Source organism: Triticum urartu, chromosome 6A (genome assembly GCF_056163025.1).
Source record: "Triticum urartu cultivar PI428250 chromosome 6A, HENAU_Tu73, whole genome shotgun sequence".
In the NCBI taxonomy this organism is placed as follows: domain Eukaryota; kingdom Viridiplantae; phylum Streptophyta; class Magnoliopsida; order Poales; family Poaceae; genus Triticum; species Triticum urartu.
Window position 1 is genome coordinate 486,842,172 of NC_141878.1, and position 24,457 is coordinate 486,866,628.

Below are 24,457 nucleotides of genomic sequence, written 5' to 3' on the forward strand. Positions count from 1 at the left end.
CCACGTGCGTGACCAAAATAGAATAGACTTACCGCTGTACGTGACCAAAACTAACGAAAAAAACATCTGATCATGAGACGAAACCAAGAACATCAGTGAGGTAATAGCTTATCAAGGCGATAATCAGTAATTGGTCCGAGAGGATAATCAGACACACTGGGACTGAGACACGGTCCAGACTCCTACGGGAGGCAGCAGTGAGGAATTTTCCGACCTTGCTTTATTAGTAGGGGTATATAGAGGTATAGATCTAGATAAAAGCGGCAGTATTACCCTAAAATACTAGTACTTGCTCCCACAATCTAAAAAAAAAACTAGTTGCTCCCACATTTTCCTTCCAGAAATTCTCAACCCACACGAAAACTTTTAAAACAAACACCAGCAAATTCCACGCTCCACATTAATGGAAGCCCATATCCACCTTTGCTTCAACGCGAGGGGAAGATAACACGACACACACACAGAGTGGAGACGCAACGCAGGTGGACGTCATTTCGTCATCCCCAACCCCCACCCCTACACACGACTCGCCACAAGCCGAGCAGAGAGAGGCCGCGCCATGGCCCGCATCTAGGGGCCGAGGAGGAGGAGGAGGAGCCCAGCAGACACAGGCAGGATGGGGCGCGCGTTCGTGTACGTCGTCCTGGGCGGCGGCGTGGCCGCGGGCTACGCGGCGCTCGAGTTCGCCCGCCGCGGCGGCTACTCCCGCGGCGAGCTCTGCATCATCTCCGAAGAGGCCGTGAGCGCTCCCTTCCCCCTCCTGAGTTCGGACCCCCTCCTGTAGTATTTCGTCAGCTTCAGAACTTCGTCTGTAATCGAATCCTAGTTGTCCGTCAGTGGATAGGACCGCGCCACTGGTGCTTCGGATTGGTGGTTTTCTTGCGCTTCCAACCGTATCAGGAAGGATTTATTTGTGGCTGCTTCAGCCGCCAAGCCAGGAATGCTTACGTTTCGTTGCCTTCGAGATGATGTATGGCTTATTAGAGCCTTGATTGATTTGCCTGGATAAGCAGGGGGGATTTTTTATCACGGCCATAGCAGGGTGCTATTTAGGGACACACATAGTACCCTGCACTGCAGTTTGGTAACTGAAAAATGACGACTGAGGTAGCAATGGGAAAAAATGGGTTAGTTTTGATCCTCTGTCTGACCTTTAAGGAATCATGTATGTTCCAAGCATGCATTTTGTGCCTAGTTTGTAGGAATTTCCCTTCAAGGAGCAAGAAAGGAATGCCAAATTTCTCTGTGTGGTCTTAAGATTCAGCTGTAATGAACAATAGTCCATATGGTGATTCGGCATAGTAGTTGAATTTGTTTTTCCATGGAAGATGTGAAAAGGCGGTGGCAAACCAGGGGGGCGGGGGAATTAAAAACAAACAGGGATAATATGTTGTTCTTTTTTGCTTGTGGAACAATTATCACTCAGTTCAGGCCCTGTGATTCTATCATTGAACATGTATTTCTCTTAATGATCTCTTTCGTATCTTGCCAGGTTGCTCCTTATGAACGCCCTGCATTAAGCAAAGGCTATTTACTCCCAGAAGGTACATTCCTTGCACACTTAAAAGTTTTGATAACCCACCGAGCATTCCACCTTGCCACTTATATATAGTATCAATCGTGATTAATATCACTGTTTTCAAATTTTGAAATATTACCTCTCTTCTTTCACTAAAAAAATGAATATAGCTACATCCTAAAAAGGTAGTTTTATGACACACTGATAGACAGTTTCACTATGCTTTGCATTCTTTTCTTACTATGGTATTTGCTAAAAAAGAATATAGCTACATCCTAAAAATGAATATAACTACATCCTAGAAAAATGAATATCAATCGTGATTAATTCATCATGCTACTGTTAACACTATGTTTTGCATTCTTTTCTTACTATGGTATTTGCTAATGTGTCCTGTCTCCCAGTATTTGACGTGCAGCCTGTTAGTTTTGCTAACTGTTTTTAATACCTGTAAAATTTACAGATCCTTCTCGGCTTCCAAAATTCCATACTTGTGTTGGAGCTAATGATGAGTTACTGACGACAAAATGGTACAAGGAACAAGGTAGGTTTGATTAGCTTTTGGTTTTCCACTTCGGTCTAATTTCCATCGCATGTATGCATATGAGAAATGAGATACTCCCTCCGATCCAAATTAATTGATGCTCCTTTAGTACAACTTAAGTTGTATAAGCTGTACTAAAGGAGTGTCAATTAATTTGGATCAGAGGGAGTAGTTCATTAGAGTTCTGGGTAAACATCATATTTGATAAAAATATCCTCGAGAAAAAAGATCTGGTAAAATATATGGTATTATTGTTGGTTCTTCGATTCAATTATACAAATAGTTTTATGATCCAGTTGTTATTGTCTGTAATGTGTCGGTGGGGTATATGTACTAACTGTCAATTTACGTGAGTAGGTATTGAACTTGTTCTTGGAACAAGAGTGATATCTGCTGATGTGAGACGGAAGACATTGCTTACAGCAACTGGAGAAACTATCAGCTATAAGACGCTTATAATTGCAACAGGTGCTCGGGTATGGACTTATTTATACTTCTTTAAGTCCATCTTCTCTCATTTTTAATTATAATATATTGGATTTATTTTTATGTGTCTCTGTACATGATATAGGCTTTGAAGCTGGAAGAGTTTGGAATAAGCGGTTCAGATGCTGCAAACATATGTTATTTGCGCAATCTTGAAGACGCGGATAAATTAGTGAATGCGATGAGCTCATGTTCTGGTGGAAATGCTGTTGTCATCGGTGGTGGCTACATAGGAATGGAATGTGCAGCAGCATTGGTTACTAATAAGATAAAAGTAACCATGGTCTTTCCTGAAAAACACTGCAGTAAGTATTAGATGTTGTGTCGCTTGATTTGTTGTTTACATGTTGTCTTAGGATTTAGGACTCCCATGATATGCTGTAAAGACCCATTTTGCTCATCTGTATATGCCCTTGATTTGTTTTTCTGCAGTGGGTCGGCTATTTACAGAAAAAATTGCAGAATATTATGAAAGCTACTACACATTGAAAGGAGTTACTTTTACCAAAGGAACTGTGCTTACATCCTTTGAAAAAGACTCAACAGGGAAGGTGAGTTTCTATTCCATGAAACTGGGTGTACTTTGCAGTTCATGGCTAGTAACTACACTGTATTAGAAAATGATGAAACTCTCGTCTTATACTAGAAGTCAAGGTCCAGAATTTCTTTTCCTGGCAGTCATATTCAGGTGGCTGGTAAAGGTTCTTGGGTTCGGAGTATGGGATAGCTGTTGAAATCACGGTCATACTTAACAACTGGCAAAGAACTATTTGTGTTTTGGCCATTTCGGGGAGAATTTAGCTCTTCTGTATTATGGTGTACTGTGTAGGCCCTGTTGCTGTCCAATATTGACATAGATTCGCTTGAACCTGATCTATATCTAGTTTATCATGTCCTGCCATGCTTTGATGAATCTACATCTAAGTGGCGATACCGTATCTACTTTATCATGTCATGTCATGCTTTGATGAAATATATAAGCAAGCGGCTTGTAGAAACTCTCGATCTGAGAGTTGTATTGAAGCAAGTAAACAAAAGAAAAGGATTGTGTATTTCAACCTGACTACCCGGAGGAAAAGCAGAATATTTAATGCAGGAACCGGAAACTCTTTGAACACCCTTCTCTTAAGGGAAGTCCTATATGATTAGAGACTAGGCATTCCTGGAGAAAAATGTATTGGTTTTTCAGTAGCATGCTGTGGCACCAACGAGGTATCTTGAGCTTATCAAGGTTCAACCATACCTGTTATTTTACCAATCAATACCAACCACTATGAGCTCTACTATTTAAAGTGTACTTTCCATGTCCGTCCAGTTTGAATGGTCTACCGACTATTGGCTTTATTATTTAAAGTGTATTTTCCATTCCATCCAGTTTGAATAGTCTAGTGATACTTAAGCGGTTGTCTTTATTTACTGACAATGTGACTGTCAAAGTAAGAAGCTTACTGTGTATTTACAGGTGACTTCAGTAATCCTAAAAGATGGCAACCACCTTCCTGCTGATATGGTAGTAGTTGGTATTGGGATCCGTGCAAATACCAGCCTTTTTGAAGGCCAGCTGCTGATGGAGAAGGGCGGCATTAAGGTAAATGGGCAAATGCAAACTAGCGACAGCTCCGTGTATGCTGTTGGTGATGTTGCCGCGTTCCCCATCAAGCTCTTTGACGGTGATATCCGACGGCTTGAGCATGTTGACTCGGCTCGTAGAACCGCCAGACATGCCGTCGCAGCCATCCTGGAGCCTTCCAAAAGCAGGGACGTCGATTACCTGCCATTCTTCTACTCCAGAGTCTTCACACTGTCCTGGCAGTTCTATGGAGACAATGTCGGAGAAGTAATTCACTACGGCGACTTCACGAGCAACAGCCCTCGGTTCGGCGCATACTGGGTCAGCAAGGGCCAGATCACGGGCGCGTTCCTGGAAGGCGGGGACCGGGACGACTACGAGGCGTTATCGGTGGTTGTCTGGCGTAAAACCAAGGTCTCGGACATGTCTGAACTTGAAAGACAAGGCCTGGCATTTGCCATCCAGGAAAGCAAGAAAGACGTGCCTGACAGCGGGGTCACCCTCGGCGAGAAGCCCACCTTCGTGTGGTACGCGACGGCGGGGGTTGTTGCGGCCGTCTCGATCTCCGCGTTCGGTTATTGGTACGGCAGGAAGCGCCGCAGGTGGTGAGCTGATGGAAGGCCGGAGGAAGATCTGTGATGTGCACTCGGAGGGAATCCTGTATAAAAACCTGTACGAAAGTGTAATTTTGTCTCATACTGTAAACAAGTATAGAAACACCATCATATATTTTTAAACGAACGAAACGATGTCACAAAATCTCGAGAGCGATCCTTTTGCTCCCTCATGAAATCCATAATTTTTTTCTGCAGTCGCTGGGCTGCTGATGTCTTTGAATCACCTCCAGTTTCTGCAACGATGGCTGGGATCGCCTGCAGGTTGCAAGCCCGTGCATGGCCACCTAACCAGATGCTAGTACGCCGGGACGCTGTTGCAACTCCCATTACGCCGTCGTGGCAGCCAAAACGCACCCGAAGTGCAGAGCAGAGCGGAAAGCGCACCTTGCCTTCACCGAGAAGAATTCTCTGCGGACATTTTCCTTGGCTGCAAGGGCAAAGAAGATGGCAGTGGGCCAGTGGTCCCATGGGCCATGGGCCATGGTAGGAGTGTGAGGAAGAGCAAGGGCAAGGCATTTGTTTCCGGCCATGCCCCCACTCGATCTCCTCCTCGCAAGCCAAGAACAAGCTGCCCGGGCTACTTAAGCGCGGCCGTCCACTGGTCCATGGCGAGCAGCTACGGACCAGGTATATCGAGATAGCTTTGCTGATTGATAGAAAGATAATATATATAGCGCGGAGAAGAGATGGGCCGCGCGTTCGCGTACGTGATCCTGGGCGGCGGCGTGGCCGCGGGCTACGCGGCGCTCGAGTTCGCCCGCCGCCGCGCCGGCGCCTCCCCCGGCGAGCTCTGCATCATCTCCGACGAGGCCGTACGTACGCTCTCCCTTGTGTAGCTTTAACAATTCTGTCAAGTTCATTTCATACCGGTCGATCGAACGGCTGCGCGTGTTCCTTTGTTGAACCATTCTTGATTGGCTGGCAGGTCGCTCCTTACGAACGCCCTGCACTGAGCAAAGCCTATCTGCTCCCACAAGGTACCCGCATGTCCATCCTCTCTCTCTATATCTCTTCCGATCCCCGATTGTTCCACTCCATCTTCAAGCTGTAAGCGTAGCGTCTGCGCATGAGTTCTTTGTAATCGCTCTGTTATTTCCCCGGGGAAACAACAAAAACCACTCTGCTATTCGCAGGCGCTGCTCGTCTCCCGGCGTTCCATACCTGCGCTGGTGCTAACGATGAGGTGCTCACGGAGCAATGGTACAAAGATCACGGTATGTATGTATGCATGTATGTATCTATGCTTCTATCTCTGCTGATCATGTACGTGTCTCTGCTGCTTGACCAGGCATCGAACTTGTTCTTGCGACGAGGGTGATCTCGGCCGATGTCCGCCGGAAGACGCTGCTCACGGACTCCGGGGAAACCATCGGCTACAAAACCCTCATCGTCGCGACAGGCGCCCGGGTCCGTAAACATTCAGGCTGAACACTCTCCATCACCCCTGCGTGTTTGCTCGGGAAAATTCAGAACCAAGCGTCCAAGATCGATCTAGAGTATTTGGTTCCTCACATGTATGTAATGTATGTAGGCCTCGGAGCTGGAGGAATTTGGGGTTCGCGGTTCGGACGCGGCCAACGTGTGCTACCTGCGCAGCCTCGAGGATGCCGATAGAATGGTGGGGGTGATGAGATCATGCCACGGTGGAAACGCCGTTGTGATCGGCGGTGGTTACATAGGAATGGAGTGCGCGGCGGCCTTGGTTGCCAATGAGGTCAAGGTCACCATGGTCTTCCCGGGAAAACACTGCAGTGAGTTGTGTTGTGCCATCATGCTACTACGTACTACAGTACTTATCTGAAGCTCGATCGGAACTCTGAATTTTCTGCTTCGAGAGATACTAATAGGACGCTAGGAGAGCACTCACCCCCACTGTATTTTCACCCTGATCTGAAAGTGAGCTGCGTGCGATTTGTTCTGTGCAGTGGGTCGTCTTTTTACACCCAAGATTGCTGAATTTTATGAGAAGTACTACGCTGCAAAAGGGGTTGTTTTCGTCAAAGGAACCGCGGTTAAATCCTTGGAGGTCTCAGATGGGAAGGTCAGTTCCTTCCTTGCCATTGTATGTGGATGAAACTTCTCAGATCAGCTACACTCGGACTGCTGGTAGGGTGTAAACTGAACTGAACTGAACTGAGTCTAGTACCGATTTTGCATGTGCAGGTGGCTGCGGCGATCCTGCGAGACGGCAGGCGGCTTCCCGCGGACATGGTGGTCGTCGGCATCGGCGCTCGCGCCAACACCGGCCTCTTCGACGGCCAGCTGGCCGTGGAGAGAGGCGGGATCAAGGTGAACGGGCGGATGCAGACGAGCGACTCCGCCGTGTACGCCGTGGGCGACGTGGCCGCGTTCCCCGTCGCGCTCCTGGGCGGCGCCGTGCGCCGGTTCGAGCACGTCGACTGCGCGCGCAGGACCGCGCGGCGGGCCATCGAGGCCATCCTGGAGCCCTCCGGCGGCGCCGCGGAGGAGGGGAAAGCCTTCGGCTACCTGCCGTACTTCTACTCCAGGGTCTTCGCCCTGTCCTGGCAGTTCTACGGCGACAACGCCGGAGAAGCCGTCCACTTCGGGGACTTCTCGCCGCCGGGAGCCGGAGGAAAGGCAAAGTTCGGCGCGTGCTGGGTCAGCGGAGGCCGGGTCGCCGGCGCCTTCATCGAAGGCGGGAGCCGGGAGGAGAACGAGGCGATGGCGAGCGCCGTGCGCAGCCGGGCGGCGATCGCGGACGTGGCCGCCGAGCTCGGGAGCCGCGGCCTCGGGTTCGCCGACGAGGAGAGCCGCCGCAAGGGGGTGCGTCGGGGTGGGCTCGCCGCCGGCGACAGGCCTACCTATGCGCGGCACGCCACGGTCGGGGTCGCTGCGGCGGTGTCCATCGCGGCGTTCGCGTACTGGTACGGCTGGATGGCGCCGTACGTGGTGAAACGTGATTTCGCCGACCCTAAGTTATGATGATGTATCCACAATAATCCAGTTAAACGAAAGGACTACCTTTAAAAATGTACAATTATTCAAACGAATTCACGTATCGTTCTACTCCATATGACATAACAAAACGATGAAGTTGCAGTTGGATGATGGAGATTTTCTTCATTCCGTTTGGAAATTAACTATTATATACCCAAAAGAGTGTTGACTACTTTTAGCTTGACCCTGAACAGTTTTCTCCTATCAAGACTCCTATTCGGTTAGGTTTTCCTCTCCTCCCATCCGCGCCACCACCGGTCCACCCCGTCTTCATTGATCTTCCGAACATGGAGGTGCGGAGGACCCCCGACCTTTGTTTGGTTCAGGGTCTTGGTCAGCGTTGTGTGGCGGCGGCAATGTCACCTAGGAGGAATAATGGCTCCCACGTCTGAACCCCCGTCCTGATGGTAGGTCTACCGCCATCAAAGAGTGTGTGGAGGTGTGTCTCCGATGGATCTCATGGGATCTGACCGGTGTTGGTCATCGATTGATCTGTTTGGATTTAGTCTTCGTTCGTGTGTTTAGATTCTTTCGGTCTGCGTTTCCTTTATTGACGATGGTTGTTCTTTAGGTTTGATGGTCTTGTGTGGTCGTAGTATGATGACTTCCCAACTGTCAAATACAATAAAGTTTGTCCGGATCCTCGGACTTCAGGTGGTCCCGTTCAGCCCATTGGCTCTATGGACCGCCCATGCCTATTGTTAAAGTGTTACCGGAAGGGTAACCTCATGGCCCAAAAACCTGTAGGATCCAACCAGGACAAAACCATTCAACCCTAGGGTCGGACCGCACCACACGTCGAAACAGAGCGACCTCCATCGCAAGAGTTTGACATGCAGGGCAGCCACCAATCACCGGGCCTCAGGAATATGCTCGTTGAAGTAGAGCACGCCAACACGCAGCCCCCATTGGTTTCTCTACCACCCTTCTATCCTCTTCACGCCGGTCTCAGTCTTCCTTACCGGTCGCCGGCCGCCGAAACATGCAGGAGGCACTTGTTGTTGAGCGCGTCCGAGTAGAGGACGTTGCTGGGGCTGTTTGGTTCCCAGCCACACTTTGCCACGTCTAACTTTAGACAAGTTTGACCAAGTTAGGTAGGTGTTTGGTTCTAGCCACACCTAAGGTAAGGGTTTTTTTTATGAGCAGTGAACCCCACATGTCATAGACACAAAAAGTGTGGTAAAATTTCCTTAGGCAAGCCAAAGTGTGGCTAACAATTTAAGCAACTCAATTAAGGCAAGTGTGGCAAAAATCATGTGGCAATATATGGCAAAGATAGTCACAATCCAAACAGCCCCGTTGTCTTCCGCCTTCTCCGCCATCAACCTTTGCATTCCTCTCCCCGTTAGTCGCCAAGTCGTACACGGTGTCGTGCATTAGAGAAAGAGGGCCGAACGCAAGGTTTATACATTGCCCTCTTACCCGAAGTGCGAGTCAAACCCAAACCTGATATTTTTGTCATAGGTTTGCAGGTCCAAATACTATTGGATTATTAGTTGTACCATGTTCGATGTTTGATGAGAGAATTTTGTGATTTTGACCGGCTCCAGTGAGGGATAGCAATGAAGGCAACACGTCTTCAATTCGTTCCGGTGTTTGTAGTCGCCCCTAGCTTGTCCACAGACCTAGTTATGATTTTTGTTAGTTATATCCAAAGACCGATTATGTATTGCCGCCATGACAGATTATGAAGAAAGTTTCTCTGGGAAAGAAAGAAAACTATGTCCAAAGACCGAGAAATGCTGAAGGAGCAGCCGGCGCGTCACATTGGTAGGATGAGTTTGTTGCACCAAGCCACCAGTCCAAGCTAACGTACGCGCATGTGTGGATTGTGGTAGATCACTAAACCCCACTAAACCCGTTCCCTGTCCCTTCTCTGTTCCCGTTGGATCCCTTCTTGCTGCTGCCCTGTCCCTCCCTCGATCGCCACCCAACTCCCACCCGTCCTCCGGCCAGTCGCCGTCGGTTGCCGCCGTCGACGTCACCGGTCGTTACAACGCCCGTCGTCGCGTTCTCACATGTCACAGCTGACCCCTGCTCCTCCCCCGCTTCTCCCCTACTAATACAAGCCCGGCCACTGCTCCGAGTTCAAACACCTGAGCCGCAACGTGCACGCGCTAGCACACTACAGCCAGCCAGCCACGCACGTAGGCCGGCACGGCAAGATCGCAGGGAAGATGGTGAACTTGATCGAGGCGCAGAAGCCGCTGCTGACGGGCATGATGAGGCTGGCCGGGCTCCGCCCCATCGACGTCGAGCTGGAGCCGGGCACCACCATGCACGTCTGGGCTCCCAAGCACCACGCCGGCAAGAAGGGCACCACCATCAGCCCACACGACGCCAGCGCCGCCGCCACAGGGGGAGACGCCGCCGCCGCCGCGGCCAAGAAGCCGTCAGGCGGCCGTCGTGGGAGCAGGAGGAAGGGCCCCGAGGCGAAGCCCAACGTGGTCCTCATCCACGGCTTCGCCGCCGAGGGCAACGTGACGTTCCAGTTCAACTTCGGCGTGCTGGTGTCGCGCTACAACGTGTACATCCCGGACCTGCTCTTCTTCGGCAAGTCGTCCAGGACGGACAGCGCCGACCGGTCCCCGGAGTTCCAGGCGCGGTGCGTGGCGGCGGCGCTGGCGCGGCTTGGCGTGGCGCGCTGCGACGTGGTCGGGTTCAGCTACGGGGGCATGGTGGCGTTCAAGCTGGCGGAGGCGCGGCCGGACCTGGTGCGGTCGCTGGCCGTGTCCGGGTCCGTGGTGGCCATGACGGACGCCGTGAACCGGGAGACCATGGAGCGGCTCGGCGCCGGGTCCTCCGCGGAGCTGCTCATGCCGGAGACGCTCCAGGGCCTCAAGGCGCTCTTCTCCGTCTCCATGTACCGGAAGATGTGGTTCCCGGACAGGATGTACAAGGACTACCTCAAGGTAATCAATCAAGCACACCTATATATGTCTAAATTTGTTTCAAATATATATATATATATATATATATATATATATATATGTCTAAAACTCTAAATGTTAAGTACTAATTTGGAACTGTTTATTGGCTAAATGTGAATGATAATTTTTGGAATTGACATAGTAGTTTTGCTGGGTTTATTATGGTAGTTTGGGTGGTTAACTGATGCGCGTATATGTGTTTTGCTTTGGTGATGAGTAGGCGATGTTCACCAACAGGAAGGAGAGGCTGGAGCTGCTGCAGGGGTTGCTAGACAGCAACATGGACGCAAAGATACCGACTTTCCAGCAGGTAAGTGAGCAGTGCCTTTGCTCAAGTCAAACCAAGCAACACCTACTACTATATTGTTGTGTTCACCGGCCTGTCTTACACAGGCCCGACTGAAACGAAAGCAGTTGCCTAGTGTCTAGTGAGCGCGACTGCCAAATTCAATTGCAAATATGGCACCATCATCACAGCTTTATATGCATGGCATGGCATGGCATGGCATGACAGTTTCTGCTCATCTAGGAACCATGCAAACTTTTCTTTAATCATGTTACTATATCAATGAGCTGCCTCTGTAATTAGTGACTTTGCTCCCGTTAGGCAACCTACCGTTGACCGAGTACATATATGTATGGGCAATGCTTGTGACTTGCTAGTAGTCAGGGACTGAAGATAGGAATGACTGTTTCATTTTTGTTAGAACTCTATTCCAAGGAGGGTTTCTTCGGTGATGCTCGGCTATGGGCTTTAAATCTGTGCTGTCCGTGGGCTCTAAAGCTTACATGGGCCGAGTGCTTGGGCCCTTAACCTAAGCTAGGCATGTCTCAAAAAGAAAAATTATAAGCTAGGCCACCACCTGCTGCTTGTTTAACCTAGCGCTGAATTTGGTTTTTTCGAGATAGAAATGCTGCTGAATTTGGTTTATCCATTAAAAAACATGAAACTATTCTTTTCTGAAAATAAACTGAATTGCTGGCGTGGTTGCAGAAGATAATGCTGATCTGGGGCGAGGAGGACAAGCTCTTCGACATAGAGCTGGCCAAGAAGATGAAAGAGTAAGCTTCCACTACATCTACATGCATTCCAGCTCAACCAAAAACCAAAGCCACGTAGCTGAGCAAAGCTGACGGTGCATTCGCGTTTGCAGGCAGCTGGGCGAGAAGTGCTACCTGCAGGGCATCCCCAAGGCGGGGCACCTGCTCCACCTGGAGCGCCCGTGCGCCTACAACCGCCAGCTCGGCAAGTTCCTCGCCCACGTCAACTCCCAGGAAACCCAAGCCACCAGTTGAACCGATCACCACCATCTCGGTCGTTCTAGAGGAGGAGGATGATTATTTTTGCAAGCAAAGCAGGTGGCCTGTCAACGTTGGTTCGTCTGCAACACGCGCCGCGTTCCATGATTGCCCGCAGAGGTCAACCCATGGATGTGAAGCTGGCCATTACTACTACCACTAGCTGCTAGGTTTACAGGGCCACATTCCGTCGCCCTGCAGAGTATTAAGTGATGAGTTGACGCCTCGCTCGACGTGGCGTTGATGGCGGTTTATTTCCTCCTGTTCCTGCAGACTGTTCGCTTTGATGCTGCTCCTACTACGTACATGACTTTTGTGGACGCCGTCGTGGTGCGAGTACCTCTCGTTGTTGTTGCCCACGAGGAAACGGTACCGAGTCGTGGATGATGATGCTGATCCTGCTCCTTGGGTGTGTGTGTGTGTGTGGGCGGGCATGGCACACCTCGTTGGACCGGATCTGGCGTTCGTCTGGTTTCCGCGAGAAACCCTAACCCTGGAAGCGCCTTCCGGAAAGCGGAAAGGGGGGGCTCTCGCGCGCGCGCAAGACAAACGAGCGGGGCCCCGCGCTTCGTGGAGTGGACTATCCGTATCAGGCACAGGAACGAGTAACCTCACCAGTCAGATCGATCGTCCCGAGCAGGCGGTCTCGATCGTGGGGCGGTGGGATTCTTAGTAGGTCCATCGTACGGTCCACCGGCGCACCAGCAGCGGCGAGTGTCTGCATGACGACGCTACGTCGGGCTGGTGGAGGAGCATCCGATGTTGGCCCGTTCGGGACAGGTTTCCACCCTCCCCGTTCCATCGCGTCGCCGGACGGACGACGGACCGCGCCGCGTGCACGCGTGCATGCGCGTACGCGTACACCCGCTTGCCGGTCCTCGGGCAGGGGCCCGACAGGACACGGGCTGGCACGCGGCTCGTAAAAATTCGCCAGCCCCATGGTACTCCCCGCGTCTGCATGCCTGCCCGGGAGAGAAATCAACAGCACTGTACTCTCCAACTCACAAGAAAAAGAAAACTGTGCTCTCCGGAGGAGGAGGAGGACGATCTTGGATCTCGGCGGCCTACTGGACCACGCGCGGCTGGCTGGAGCTCATGCTCCTCCTGCCGTCCATGTGTGAGCTGATCGACGTGATTACTGTGGCTAGCTGCCATGCCAGAGCGTCTGGCCGAGGCCGTGGCCGGCCCGGAAGGCGCCGGCGCGCGCCCGGGTCCGCGCTCTGGCGCAGGACGTGTGCTCGCCTTTTCGGCGCGATCGCCGCATCTCGATCAGCCGGGACCTCGGCTACGGCGACCTGCGCGCCGGCTCGTGCAGCAGCGGTGGCCTGCCCTGGGACTGGGGACTAGCAGCTAGCTCATGCACGCGCCAAACCCCAGGAGACGGAGAGCACGCAGTGATTGAAGTTGAACTGCACGCCGACCGACCGACCGTCTCATCTCACCTCATGCCGTACAGTTTACAGTTATCAAGTGCGGCAGGATAGGAGTTCGTCAAAAACGCGGAGAGAAACGCGGCCCGCACTGCGTATAAACCTGAGAATGGTTATTAAAAAACTGGGTGAAACGGTTCGGTTCTTATTTTGGGTTTGATTGATTCAAGTTTTATTGGGCTGAATCTTTTTTAGTTTGGTTTTGGTTTGGGTATGTGAAGAAACCAATTTGGGTATAGTTGGTTATGGGATTAAACAATTCGGTTATTAACGGCTATAAACTATGGGTCTAAACCGGTTTCTGGACATTGGTTGTGTGCAATAAGTAAGGACGCATCGACATCGAGTATTTTTGATCCGCGTACATGCTGCGATGCACTACGTAATTCTGTATTATGGAAAAACACCACGCATGCAAATTGAATGTGTTTGCTTATGTTTTAGCTAAGCAATTGGTTTTAATACACTTGTCAGTGAGCTTTTCAGTCGTGGGCATTGTCTTTTTGACTCTTACTGTGTGTTGACCGTATCTCAACGATAACTTTGTTCCCAAACTATTGTAGATGCATTTATGCCTTCTCTATGTCATTTGCTTCTTAACATGTCGATTTGTGCAATCATATATACATTTAAGCAAACCCATAGTTATGTATTGGGTTTAAACCCACGGTTATGTATTGGGTTTAAACCCACGGTTATGTATTGGGTTTAAATTGATTTGGGTGGAAAAAATAGACGGTTTAGTTTTGGTTAGGCTGAAAATGACATTAAATGGGTATGGTTTAAGTATGGTTTTGAGAGATACATGTACGAGTATGGTTCAATTATGATTTAAGTATGAAACTATTCTCAGATTTAACTGCGTACCTTCTTGGTTACATATCCCTGAAGTTAATATGGGGCGGCCGCACTTCATCAAAGTTCAAGCCTGGTACACACATACGGCGGTACGTACGAGCGCGTCATACATTCCATTCCCATGCATGGCGGTGTACGTACCAACTCTACTCCTGCTGATACGGACCTACACCAAATGTATCCCCGCTGGTGCAGTGCTGCACTGCACTGCTCTCGATCGGCATTTGACTTGCGTCGTCGAAATCAATCAATGAGCAGTGCTGCGAGTAGCGGCTAGGCTAGGCTGGTCCATGCGTGCGTGAGCTCACACGCTCACGCTTCAAGTCTCGCACGGCACGGCGCAGGGCTTGCGTCGTCCGTCCGATCCAACGGACCGCAACGTATACGTACAAATACTATTTGCAGCTAGGCTGGGCACGTAACGCAACGTACATGTACGGGGACCGTGGTCCTTTGCGGGTTTTTTTTAACACATTTTTTTCATGCAGTTTGTGCTGCCAACTTAATTGTGGTTGGATGGTTAGAGGAATTGTGGTATCCCAGCTCATCAGGGTTCAAGTCATGTTGCTCGCATTTATTTCTGGATTTATTTCAGAATTTTCGGCGATGCGCATTTAGTGGGAGGAGACGTTCCCGTTGATGATGAGGTGCCTACGGTGACTTCGTAAATTTCAAGATGATATGCCGGCTCAGTCTTTTGAAGGTGCTCATAGGGGTAGAGTATGCATGTGTGTGTTCACAGAGGTGAGTGTATGCGCGTCCTGTTGCAATCTCTCCAAGTGGGGTTTCCCTTCTCGTTGTGATATATCCGAATCGTTTTCTTCCTTTCCAAAATAAGGCCTTTGGTGCAGTCGCAACAAAAATCCCTACAATCGGCTACTGCTGGCTGTTGGCGCCATCGCAACACCACTCATGTTGCAGTTATTGCAATTGCAAACTTGGCTTGTGTTGCGACAGCAACAAAATCCCTTTTGCTCTGAGCACGCCGCCGCTCACCACAATAGAGCACAAAGATGCCCGAGTAGCACCACATACATTGTTGCAGAAGCATGTCAGAGTAGCGCGCCGCTCACATGTTGCAGAAGATGGGCCCCTCTCGCAGCAATGGCGTGGTGGGCGACTTGATGTGGATCTCGATGAGGGATGCACAGGGAGCTGCGCCCTGGCTCACATTCTGCGTCCAGGGTAAGTGTGTGTGTGATGACGGAGCTCACCGGTTAGGAAGAGGATGATGCGCCTCAAGGAGTGGATGTGGTGGTTGGCCTCGCGGGATGTGGAGAGGCTGCTGCGTGCGATCAAGGTGAAGAATGGTTGAGCTATTCTTGATGATGGGGATAAGATGAAGATGGAACTATCATGGGCCCCACCAGGACACGTGTCGAGTGAACGAAGCGGTCGACATTGTGCTGCAGTCCGTCGAATGATCCCAAATGTTTCCATAACTTAATACGCATCTGATACATCTCCAACGTATCTATAATTTTTGATTGCTCCATGCTATATTATTTACTGTTTTGGAAATTATTAGGCTTTATTATCCACTTTTATATTATTTTTGGGACTAACCTATTAACCGAAGGCCCAGCCCAGAATTGATGTTTTTGCCTGTTTTAGGGTTTCGAAGAAAAGGAATATCAAGCGGAGTCCAAACGGAATGAAATCTTCGGGAACGTGATTTTCTCAACGAACAAGACCCGGAAGACCTGGACCCTACGTCAAGAAAGGAAACAGGAGGCCACGATGTAGGGGGGCGCGCCTACCCCCACCAGGCGCGCCCTCCATCCTTGTGGGCCCCCTTTTGCTCCACCGACGTACTCCTTCCTCCTATATATATCCACGTACCACCAAATGATCAGATACGGAGCCAAAACCCTAATTCCACCGCCGCAACTTTCTGTATCCACGAGATCCCATCTTGGGGCATGTTCCGGAGCTTCGCCGGAGGGGGCATCGATCACGGAGGGCTTCTACATCAACACCATAGCCCCTCCGATGAAGTGTGAGTAGTTTACCTCAGACCTACGGGTCCATAGTTAGTAGCTAGATGGCTTCTTCTCTCTTTTTGGATCTCAATACAATGTTCTCCCCCTCTCTTGTGGAGAACTATTAGATGTAATCTTCTTTTTGCGGTGTGTTTGTTGAGACCGATGAATTGTGGGTTTATGATCAAGTCTATCTATGAACAATATTTGAATCTTCTCTGAATTCTTTTATGTATTATTGGTTATTTTTGCAAGTCTCTTCCAATTATCAGTTTGGTTTGGCCTACTAGATTGATCTTTCTTGCAATGGGAGAAGTGCTTAGCTTTGGGTTCAATCTTGCGGTGTCCTTTCCCAGCGACAGTAGGGGCAGCAAGACACGTATTGTATTGTTGCCATCGAGGATAACAAGATGGGGTTTTCTTCATATTGCATGAGTCCATCCCTCTACATCATGTCATCTTACTTAAGGCGTTACTCTGTTTTTAACTTAATACTCTAGATGCATGCTGGATAGCGGTCGATGAGTGGAGTAATAGTAGTAGATGCAGGCAGGAGTCGGTCTACTTGTCTCGGATGTGATGCCTATATACATGATCATACCTAGATATTCTCATAACTATCCTCAATTCTGTCAATTGCTCAACAATAATTTGTTCACCCACCGTAGAATACTTATGCTCTCGAAAGAAGCCACTAGTGAAACCTATGGCCTCCGGGTCTATCTTTATCATATTGATCTCCTACTACTTAGTTATTTCCTTTTCTATTTACTTTGCCTTTATTTTACTTTGCATCTTTATCATAAAAATACCAAAAATATTATCTTATCATATCTATCAGATCTCACTCTCGTAAGTGACCTTATAGGGATTAACAACCCCTATTTGCGTTGGTTGCGAGAATTTATTTGTTTTGTGCAGGTACGAGGGACTCGCGCGTAGCCTCCTACTGGATTGATACCTTGGTTCTCAAAAACTGAAGGAAATACTTACGCTACTTTGCTGCATCATCCCTTCCTCTTCGGGGAAAACCAACGCAGTGCTCAAGAGGTAGCAAGAAGGATTTCTGGCACCGTTGACGGGGAGTGAAGGAAATATGCCCTAGAGGCAATAATAAAGTTATTATTTATTTCCTTATATCATGATAAATGTTAATTATTCATGCTAGAATTGTATTAACCGGAAACATAATACATGTGTGAATACATAGACAAACAGAGTGTCACTAGTATGCCTCTACTTGACTAGCTCGTTAATCGAAGATGGTTATGTTTCCTAACCATGAACAAAAGAGTTGTTATTTGATTAACGGGATCACATCATTAGAAGAATGATGTGATTGACATGACCCATTCCATTAGCTTAGCACCCGATCGTTTAGTATGTTGCTATTGCTTTCTTCATGACTTATACATGTTCCTATGACTATGAGATTATGCAACTCCCGTTTGCCGGAGGAACACTTTGTGTGCTACCAAACGTCACAACGTAACTTGGTGATTATAAAGGAGCTCTACAGGTGTCTCCAAAGGTACATGTTGGGTTGGCGTATTTCGAGATTAGGATTTGTCACTCCGATTGTCGGAGAGGTATCTCTGGGCCCTCTCGGTAATGCACATCACATAAGCCTTGCAAGCATTTCAACTAATGAGTTAGTTGCGAGATGATGTGTTACGAAACGAGTAAAGAGACTTGCCGGTATCGAGATTGAACTAGGTATTGAGATACCGACGGTCGAATCTCGGGCAAGTAAAATACCGATGACAAAGGGAACAACGTATGTTGTTATGCGGTCTGACCGATAAAGATCTTCGTAGAATATGTAGGAGCCAATATGAGCATCCAGGTTCCGCTATTGGTTATTGACCGGAGACGTGTCTTGGTCATGTCTACATTGTTCTCGAACCCGTAGAGTCCGCACGCTTAAGGTTTCGATGACAGTTATATTATGAGTTTATGAGTTTTGATGTACCGAAGTTAGTTCGGAGTCCCGGATGTGATCACGGACATAACGAGGAGTCTCGAAATGGTCGAGACATAAAGATTGATATATTAGATGGCTATATTCGGACACCGGAAGTGTTCCGGGTGATTTCGGAGAAAACCGGAGAGCCGGAGGGTTACCGGAACCCTACCGGGAGAAGTAATGGGCCATATGGGCCTTAGTGGAGAGAGAGAGGGGCAGCCAGGGTGGGCCGCGCGCCTCCTCCCCCCTGGTCCGAATTGGACTAGGAGAGGGGGGGCGGCGCCCCCCTTTCCTTCTCCCTCCCCACTTCCTTCCCCCTCCTAGTAGGAGTCCTACTCCTACTAGGAGGAGGACTCCTCCTGGCGCGCCAATAGGGGCCGGCCGGCCTCCTCCCCTTGCTCCTTTATATACGGGGGCAGGGGGCACCCCTAGACACAAGTTGATCCACGTGATCATATTCTTAGCCGTGTGCAGTGCCCCCTTCCACCATAATTCTCGATAATATTGTAGCGGTGCTTAGGCGAAGCCCTGCGACGGTAGTACATCAAGATCGTCACCACGCCGTCGTGCTGACGGAACTCTACCCCGACACTTTGCTGGATCGGAGTCCGGGGATCGTCATCGAGCTGAACGTGTGCTAAAACTCGGAGGTGCCGTAGTTTCGGTGCTTGATCGGTCGGGCCGTGAAGACGTACGACTACATCAACCGCGTTGTTATAACGCTTCCGCTGTCGGTCTACGAGGGTACGTAGACAACACTCTCCACTCTCGTTGCTATGCATCACCATGATCTTGCGTGTGCGTAGGAAATTTTTTGAAATTACTACGTTCCCCAACAGTGGCATCCGAGCCCAGGTTTTATGTGTTGATGTTATATGCACGAGTAGAACACAAGTGAGTTGTGGGAAATATAAGTCATACTGCTTACCAGCATGTCATACTTTGGTTCGGCGGTATTGTTGGACGAAGCGGCCCGGACCGACATTACGCGTACGCTTACGCGAGACCGGTTCTCCCGACGTGCTTTGCACAAAGGTGGCTAGCGGGTGACAGTTTCTCCAACTTTAGTTGAACCGAGTGTGGCTACGCCCGGTCCTTGCGAAGGTTAAAACAGCACCAACTTGACAAACTATCGTTGTGGTTTTGATGCGTAGGTAAGATTGGTTCTTGCTTAAGCCCATAGCAGCCACGTAAAACTTGCAACAACAAAGTAGAGGACGTCTAACTTGTTTTTGCAGGGCATATTGTGATGTGATATGGTCAAGACATGATGCTAAATTTTATTGTATGAGATGATCATGTTTTGTAACCAAGTTATCGGCAACTGGCAGGAGCCATATGGCTGTCGCTTTATTGTATGCAATGCAATTGCGCTGTAATGCTTTACTTTAACACTAAGCGGTAGCGATAGTCGTGTAAGCATAAGATTGGCGAGACGACAACGATGCTACGATGGTGATCAAGGTGTCGCACCGGTGACGATGGTGATCACGACGGTGCTTCGAAGATGGAGATCACAAGCACAAGATGATGATGGCCATATCATATCACTTATATTGATTGCATGTGATGTTTATCTTTTATGCATCTTATCTTGCTTTGATTGACGATAGCATTTTAAGATGATCTCTCACTAATTATCAAGAAGTGTTCTCCCTGAGTATGCACCGTTGCGAAAGTTTTTCATGCTGAGACACCACGTGATGATCGGGTGTGATAGGCTCTACGTTCAAATACAACGGGTGCAAAACAGTTGCACACGCGGAATACTCAGGTTATACTTGACGAGCCAAGCATATACAGATATGGCCTCGGAACACGGAGACCGAAAGGTCGAGCGTGAATCATATAGTAGATATGATCAACATAGCGATGTTCACCAATGAAACTACTCCATCTCACGTGATGATCGGACATGGTTTAGTTGATTTGGATCATGTAATCACTTGGAGGATTAGAAGGATGTCTATCTAAGTGGGAGTTCTTTAGTAATATGATTAATTGAACTTTAATTTATCACGACCTTAGTCCTGGTAGTATTAGCATATCTATGTTGTAGATCAATAGCTCGCGTTGTTGCTTTCATATGTTTATTTTGATATGTTCCTAGAGAAAATTGTGTTGAAAGATGTTAGTGGTAATGATGCGGATTGGATTCGTGATGTGAGGTTTATCCTCATTGCTGCACAGAAGAATTATGTCCTTGATGCACCGCTAGGTGACAGACCTATTGCAGGAGCAGATGTAGACGTTATGAACGTTTGGCTAGCTCAATATGATGCCTACTTGATAGTTTAGTGCACCATGCTTAACGGCTTAGAATCGGGACTTCAAAGACGTTTTGAACGTCATGGACCATATGAGATGTTCCAGGAGTTGAAGTTAATATTTCAAGCAAATACCCGAGTTGAGAGATATGAAGTCTCCAACAAGTTCTATAGCTAAAAGATGGAGGAGAATCGCTCAACTAGTGAGCATGTGTTCAGATTGTCTGGGTACTACAATTGCTTGAATCAAGTGGGAGTTAATCTTCCAGATAAAATAGTGATTGACAAAATTCTCTAGTCACCATCACCAAGTTAGTAGAACTTCGTGATGAACTATGATATGCAAGGGATAACGGAAACGATTCCCAAGCTCTTCATAATGCTGAAATTGACGAAGGTAGAAATCAAGAAAAACATCAAGTGTTGATGGTTGACAAGATCACTAGTTTCAAGAAAAGGGCAAAGAGAAGAAAGCGGAACTTCAAGAAGAACGGCAAGCAAGTTGCTGCTCAAATGAAAAACCCAAGTCTGGACCTAAGCCTGAAACTGAGTGCTTCTACTGCAAAGGGACTGGTCACTGGAAGCGGAACTATCCCAAGTGATTGGCGAATAAGAAGGATGGCAAAGTGAACATAAGTATATTTGATATACATGTTATTGATGTGTACTTTACTAGTGTTTATAGCAACCCCTCAGTATTTGATACTAGTTCAGTTGCTAAGATTAGTAACTCGAAACGGGAGTTGCAGAATAAACAGAGACTAGTTAAGGGTGAAGTGACGATGTGTGTTGGAAGTGGTTCCAAGATTGATATGATCATCATCGCACACTCCCTATACTTTTGGGATTAGTGTTGAACCTAAATAAGTATTATTTGGTGTTTGCGTTGAGCATGAATGTGATTTGATCATGTTTATTGCAATACAGTTATTCATTTAAGTAAGAGAATAAATTGTTGTTCTGTTTACATGAATAAAACCTTATATGGTTACACACCCAATGAAAATGGTTCGTTGGATCTCGATCATAGTGATACACATATTCATAATATTGAAACCAAAAGATGCAAAGTTAATAATGATGGTGCAATTTATTTGTGGCACTGTCGTTTAGGTCATATTGGTGTAAAGCGCATTAAGAAAATCCATACTGATGGGCTTTTGGAATCACTTGATTATGAATCAGTTGATGCTTGCGGACCATGCCTCATGGGCAAGATGACTAAGACTCCGTCCTCCAGTACAATGGAGCGAGCAACAGATTTGTTGGAAATCATACATACCGATGTATGTGGTCCGATGAATATTGAGGCTCGTGGCAGGTATCATTATTTTCTGATCTTCACAGATGATTTGAGCAGATATGAGTATATCTACTTGATGAAACACAAGTCTGAAACATTTGAAAAGTTCAAAGAATTTCAGAGTGAAGTGGAGAATCATCGTAACAAAAATGAAAATTTCTACGATATGATCGCAGAAATAAAATATTTGAGTTACGAGTTTGGCCTTTAGTTAAAAACAATGTGAAATAGTTTCACTACTCACGCCACCTGGAACACCACAGCATAATGGTGTGTCCGAACGTCATAACCGTACTTTATTAGATATGGTGCGATCTATGACGTCTCTTACCGATCTACCAATATTGTTTTGGGGTTATGCATTAAAGACAGCTGCATTCACGTTTAAAAGGGCACCATCTAAGTCACCATCTAAGTCCGTTGAGATGACACAATCTGAACTGTGGTTTGGCAAGAAACCAAAGTTGTCGTTTCTTAAAGTTTGATATTGCAGTGCTTATGTGAAAATGTTTCAACCTGATAAGCTCAAACCCAAATTGGAGAAGTGCGTCTTCATAGGATACCCAAAAGAAATTGTTGGGTACACCTTCTATCACAGATCTGAAGGCAAGATATTCTTTGCTGAGAATGGATCCTTTCTAGAGAAGGAGTTTCTCTCGAAAGAAGTGAGTGGGAGGAAAGTAGAACTTGATGAGGTAACTGTACCTGCTCCCTTATTAGGAAGTAGTTCATCACAGAAATCTGTTCCTGTGACTACTAGTCCGATTAGTGAGGAAGCTAATGATGATGATCATGTAACTTCAGATCAAGTTACTACCGAACCTCGTAGGTAAACCAGAGTGAGATCCGCACCAGAGTGGTACGGTAATCCAGTTCTGGGGGCCATGTTACTTGACCATGACGAGCCTACGAATTATGAGGAAGCTATGATGAGCCCAGATTCCGTGAAATGGCTTGAGGCCATGAAATCTAAGATGAGATCCATGTATGAGAACAAAGTATGGACTTTGATTGACTTGCCCAATGATCGGCGAGCCATTGAGACTAAATGGATCTTCAAGAGGAAGACGGACGCTGATAGTAGTGTTACTATCTACAAAGCTAGAATTGTTGCAAAAAGGTTTTCGACAAGTTCAAGGTGTTGACTACGATGAGAGTTTCTCACTCGTATCTATGCTTAAGTCTGTCCGAATCATGTTAGCAATTACCGCATTTTATGAAATCCAGCAAATGGATGTCAAAACTGCATTCCTGAATGGATTTCTGGAAGAAGAGTTGTATATGATGCAGCCGGAAGGTTTTGTCGATCCAAAAGGAGCTAACAAAGTGTGCAAGCTCCAGCGATCCATTTATGGATTGGTGCAAGCCTCTCGGAGTTGGAATAAACGCTTTGATAGTATGGTCAAAGCATATAGTTTTATACAGACTTGCGGTGAAGCCTGTATTTACAAGAAAGTGAGTAGGAGCACTACAGCATTTCTGATAAGTATATGTGAATGACACATTGTTGATCGGAAATAATGTAGAATTATTCTGCAAAGCATAAAGGAGTATTTTGAAAGAAGTTTTTCAAAGAAAGACCTCGGTGAAGCTGCTTACATATTAAGCATCAAGATCTATAGAGATAGATCAAGACGCTTGATAAGTTTTTTCAATGAGTACATACCTTGACAATATTTTGAAGTAGTTCAAAAATGGAACAGTCAAAGAAAGAGTTCTTGGCTATGTTACAAGGTGTGAAATTGAGTAAGACTCAAAGCCCGACCACGGCAGGAGATAGAAAGAGAATGAAAGTCATTCCCTATGCCTCAGCCATAGGTTCTATAAAGTATGCCATGCCGTGTACCAGATCTATTGTATACCCTACACTGTGTTAAGCAAGGGAGTACAATAGTGATCTAAGAGTAGATTACTGGACAACGGTCAAAATTATCCTTAGTGGAATAAGGAAATATTTCTCAATTATGGAGGTGACAAAAGGTTCATCGTAAAAAGTTACGTCGATGCAAGTTTTGACACAGATCTGGATGACTCTAAGTCTCGATCTAGATACATATTGAAAGTGGGAGCAATTAGCTAGAGTAGCTCCGTGCAGAGCATTGTAGACATAGAATTCGCAAAATACTTACGGATCTATATGTGACAAACCCGTTGACTAATATTATCTCACAAGCAAAACATGATCACACCTTAGTACTCTTTGGGTGTTAATCACATAAACGATGTGAACTAGATTATTGACTCTAGTAAACCCTTTGGGTATAGGTCACATGACGATGTGAACTATGGGTGTTAATCACATGGTGATGTGAACTATTAGTGTTGAATCACATGGCGATGTGAACTAGATTATTGACTCTAGTGCAAGTGGGAGACTGAAGGAAATATGCCCTAGAGGCAATAATAAAGTTATTATTTATTTCCTTATATCATGATAAATGTTTATTATTCATGCTAGAATTGTATTAACCGGAAACATAATACATGTGTGAATACATACACAAACGGAGTGTCACTAGTATGCCTCTACTTGACTAGCTCGTTAATCGAAGATGGATATGTTTCCTAACCATGAACAAAAGAGTTGTTATTTGATTAACGGGATCACATCATTAGAAGAATGATGTGATTAACATGACCCATTCCATTAGCTTAGCACCCGATCGTTTAGTATGTTGCTATTGCTTTCTTCATGACTTAACATGTTCCTATGACTATGAGATTATGC

At 47.3% G+C, this 24,457-nt stretch overlaps 3 protein-coding genes across 3 annotated transcripts; all 3 read left to right on the forward strand.

Moving 5' to 3' along the window:
- The first annotated feature begins 432 nt into the window (after positions 1-432).
- On the forward strand, positions 433-4,930 carry LOC147965823 (monodehydroascorbate reductase 2, peroxisomal). Its single transcript, XM_087528433.1, has 7 exons — positions 433-739; positions 1,493-1,544; positions 1,983-2,063; positions 2,421-2,539; positions 2,635-2,854; positions 2,982-3,100; positions 4,012-4,930. The coding sequence occupies exons 1-7, from the start codon at positions 617-619 to the stop codon at positions 4,726-4,728; spliced, it is 1,431 nt and encodes a 476-aa protein (XP_087384559.1). The 5' UTR covers positions 433-616; the 3' UTR covers positions 4,729-4,930.
- Positions 4,931-5,083: 153 nt separating this feature from the next.
- LOC147965824 (monodehydroascorbate reductase 1, peroxisomal-like) lies at positions 5,084-7,768 on the forward strand. The gene is made up of 7 exons (XM_087528432.1): positions 5,084-5,548; positions 5,662-5,713; positions 5,870-5,950; positions 6,025-6,143; positions 6,268-6,487; positions 6,662-6,777; positions 6,900-7,768. The coding sequence occupies exons 1-7, from the start codon at positions 5,423-5,425 to the stop codon at positions 7,677-7,679; spliced, it is 1,494 nt and encodes a 497-aa protein (XP_087384558.1). The 5' UTR covers positions 5,084-5,422; the 3' UTR covers positions 7,680-7,768.
- A 1,737-nt stretch (positions 7,769-9,505) lies between these two features.
- Positions 9,506-12,243, forward strand: LOC147965825 (uncharacterized). The gene is made up of 4 exons (XM_087528434.1): positions 9,506-10,606; positions 10,845-10,934; positions 11,619-11,686; positions 11,779-12,243. Exons 1-4 carry the CDS (start codon positions 9,872-9,874, stop codon positions 11,918-11,920), a joined length of 1,035 nt encoding a protein of 344 aa, XP_087384560.1. The 5' UTR covers positions 9,506-9,871; the 3' UTR covers positions 11,921-12,243.
- Positions 12,244-24,457: the final 12,214 nt, after the last annotated feature.

What these genes read in the sequence shown, in the direction of transcription:
- LOC147965823 (XM_087528433.1), top strand. Translation starts at nt 617, where the DNA reads ATGGGGCGCGCGTTCGTGTACGTCGTCCTGGGCGGCGGCGTGGCCGCG. An exon ending in CTTTCCTGAAAAACACTGCA is followed by an intron (nt 2,855 to 2,981) that starts GTAAGTATTAGA and finishes GTTTTTCTGCAG; the next exon opens with TGGGTCGGCTATTTACAGAA. An exon ending in AAAAAGACTCAACAGGGAAG is followed by an intron (nt 3,101 to 4,011) that starts GTGAGTTTCTAT and finishes GTGTATTTACAG; the next exon opens with GTGACTTCAGTAATCCTAAA.
- LOC147965825 (XM_087528434.1), top strand. Translation starts at nt 9,872, where the DNA reads ATGGTGAACTTGATCGAGGCGCAGAAGCCGCTGCTGACGGGCATGATG. An exon ending in TGTACAAGGACTACCTCAAG is followed by an intron (nt 10,607 to 10,844) that starts GTAATCAATCAA and finishes GGTGATGAGTAG; the next exon opens with GCGATGTTCACCAACAGGAA. An exon ending in AGATACCGACTTTCCAGCAG is followed by an intron (nt 10,935 to 11,618) that starts GTAAGTGAGCAG and finishes GCGTGGTTGCAG; the next exon opens with AAGATAATGCTGATCTGGGG.
- LOC147965824 (XM_087528432.1), top strand. Translation starts at nt 5,423, where the DNA reads ATGGGCCGCGCGTTCGCGTACGTGATCCTGGGCGGCGGCGTGGCCGCG. An exon ending in AGCCTATCTGCTCCCACAAG is followed by an intron (nt 5,714 to 5,869) that starts GTACCCGCATGT and finishes TGCTATTCGCAG; the next exon opens with GCGCTGCTCGTCTCCCGGCG. An exon ending in TCGTCGCGACAGGCGCCCGG is followed by an intron (nt 6,144 to 6,267) that starts GTCCGTAAACAT and finishes TAATGTATGTAG; the next exon opens with GCCTCGGAGCTGGAGGAATT.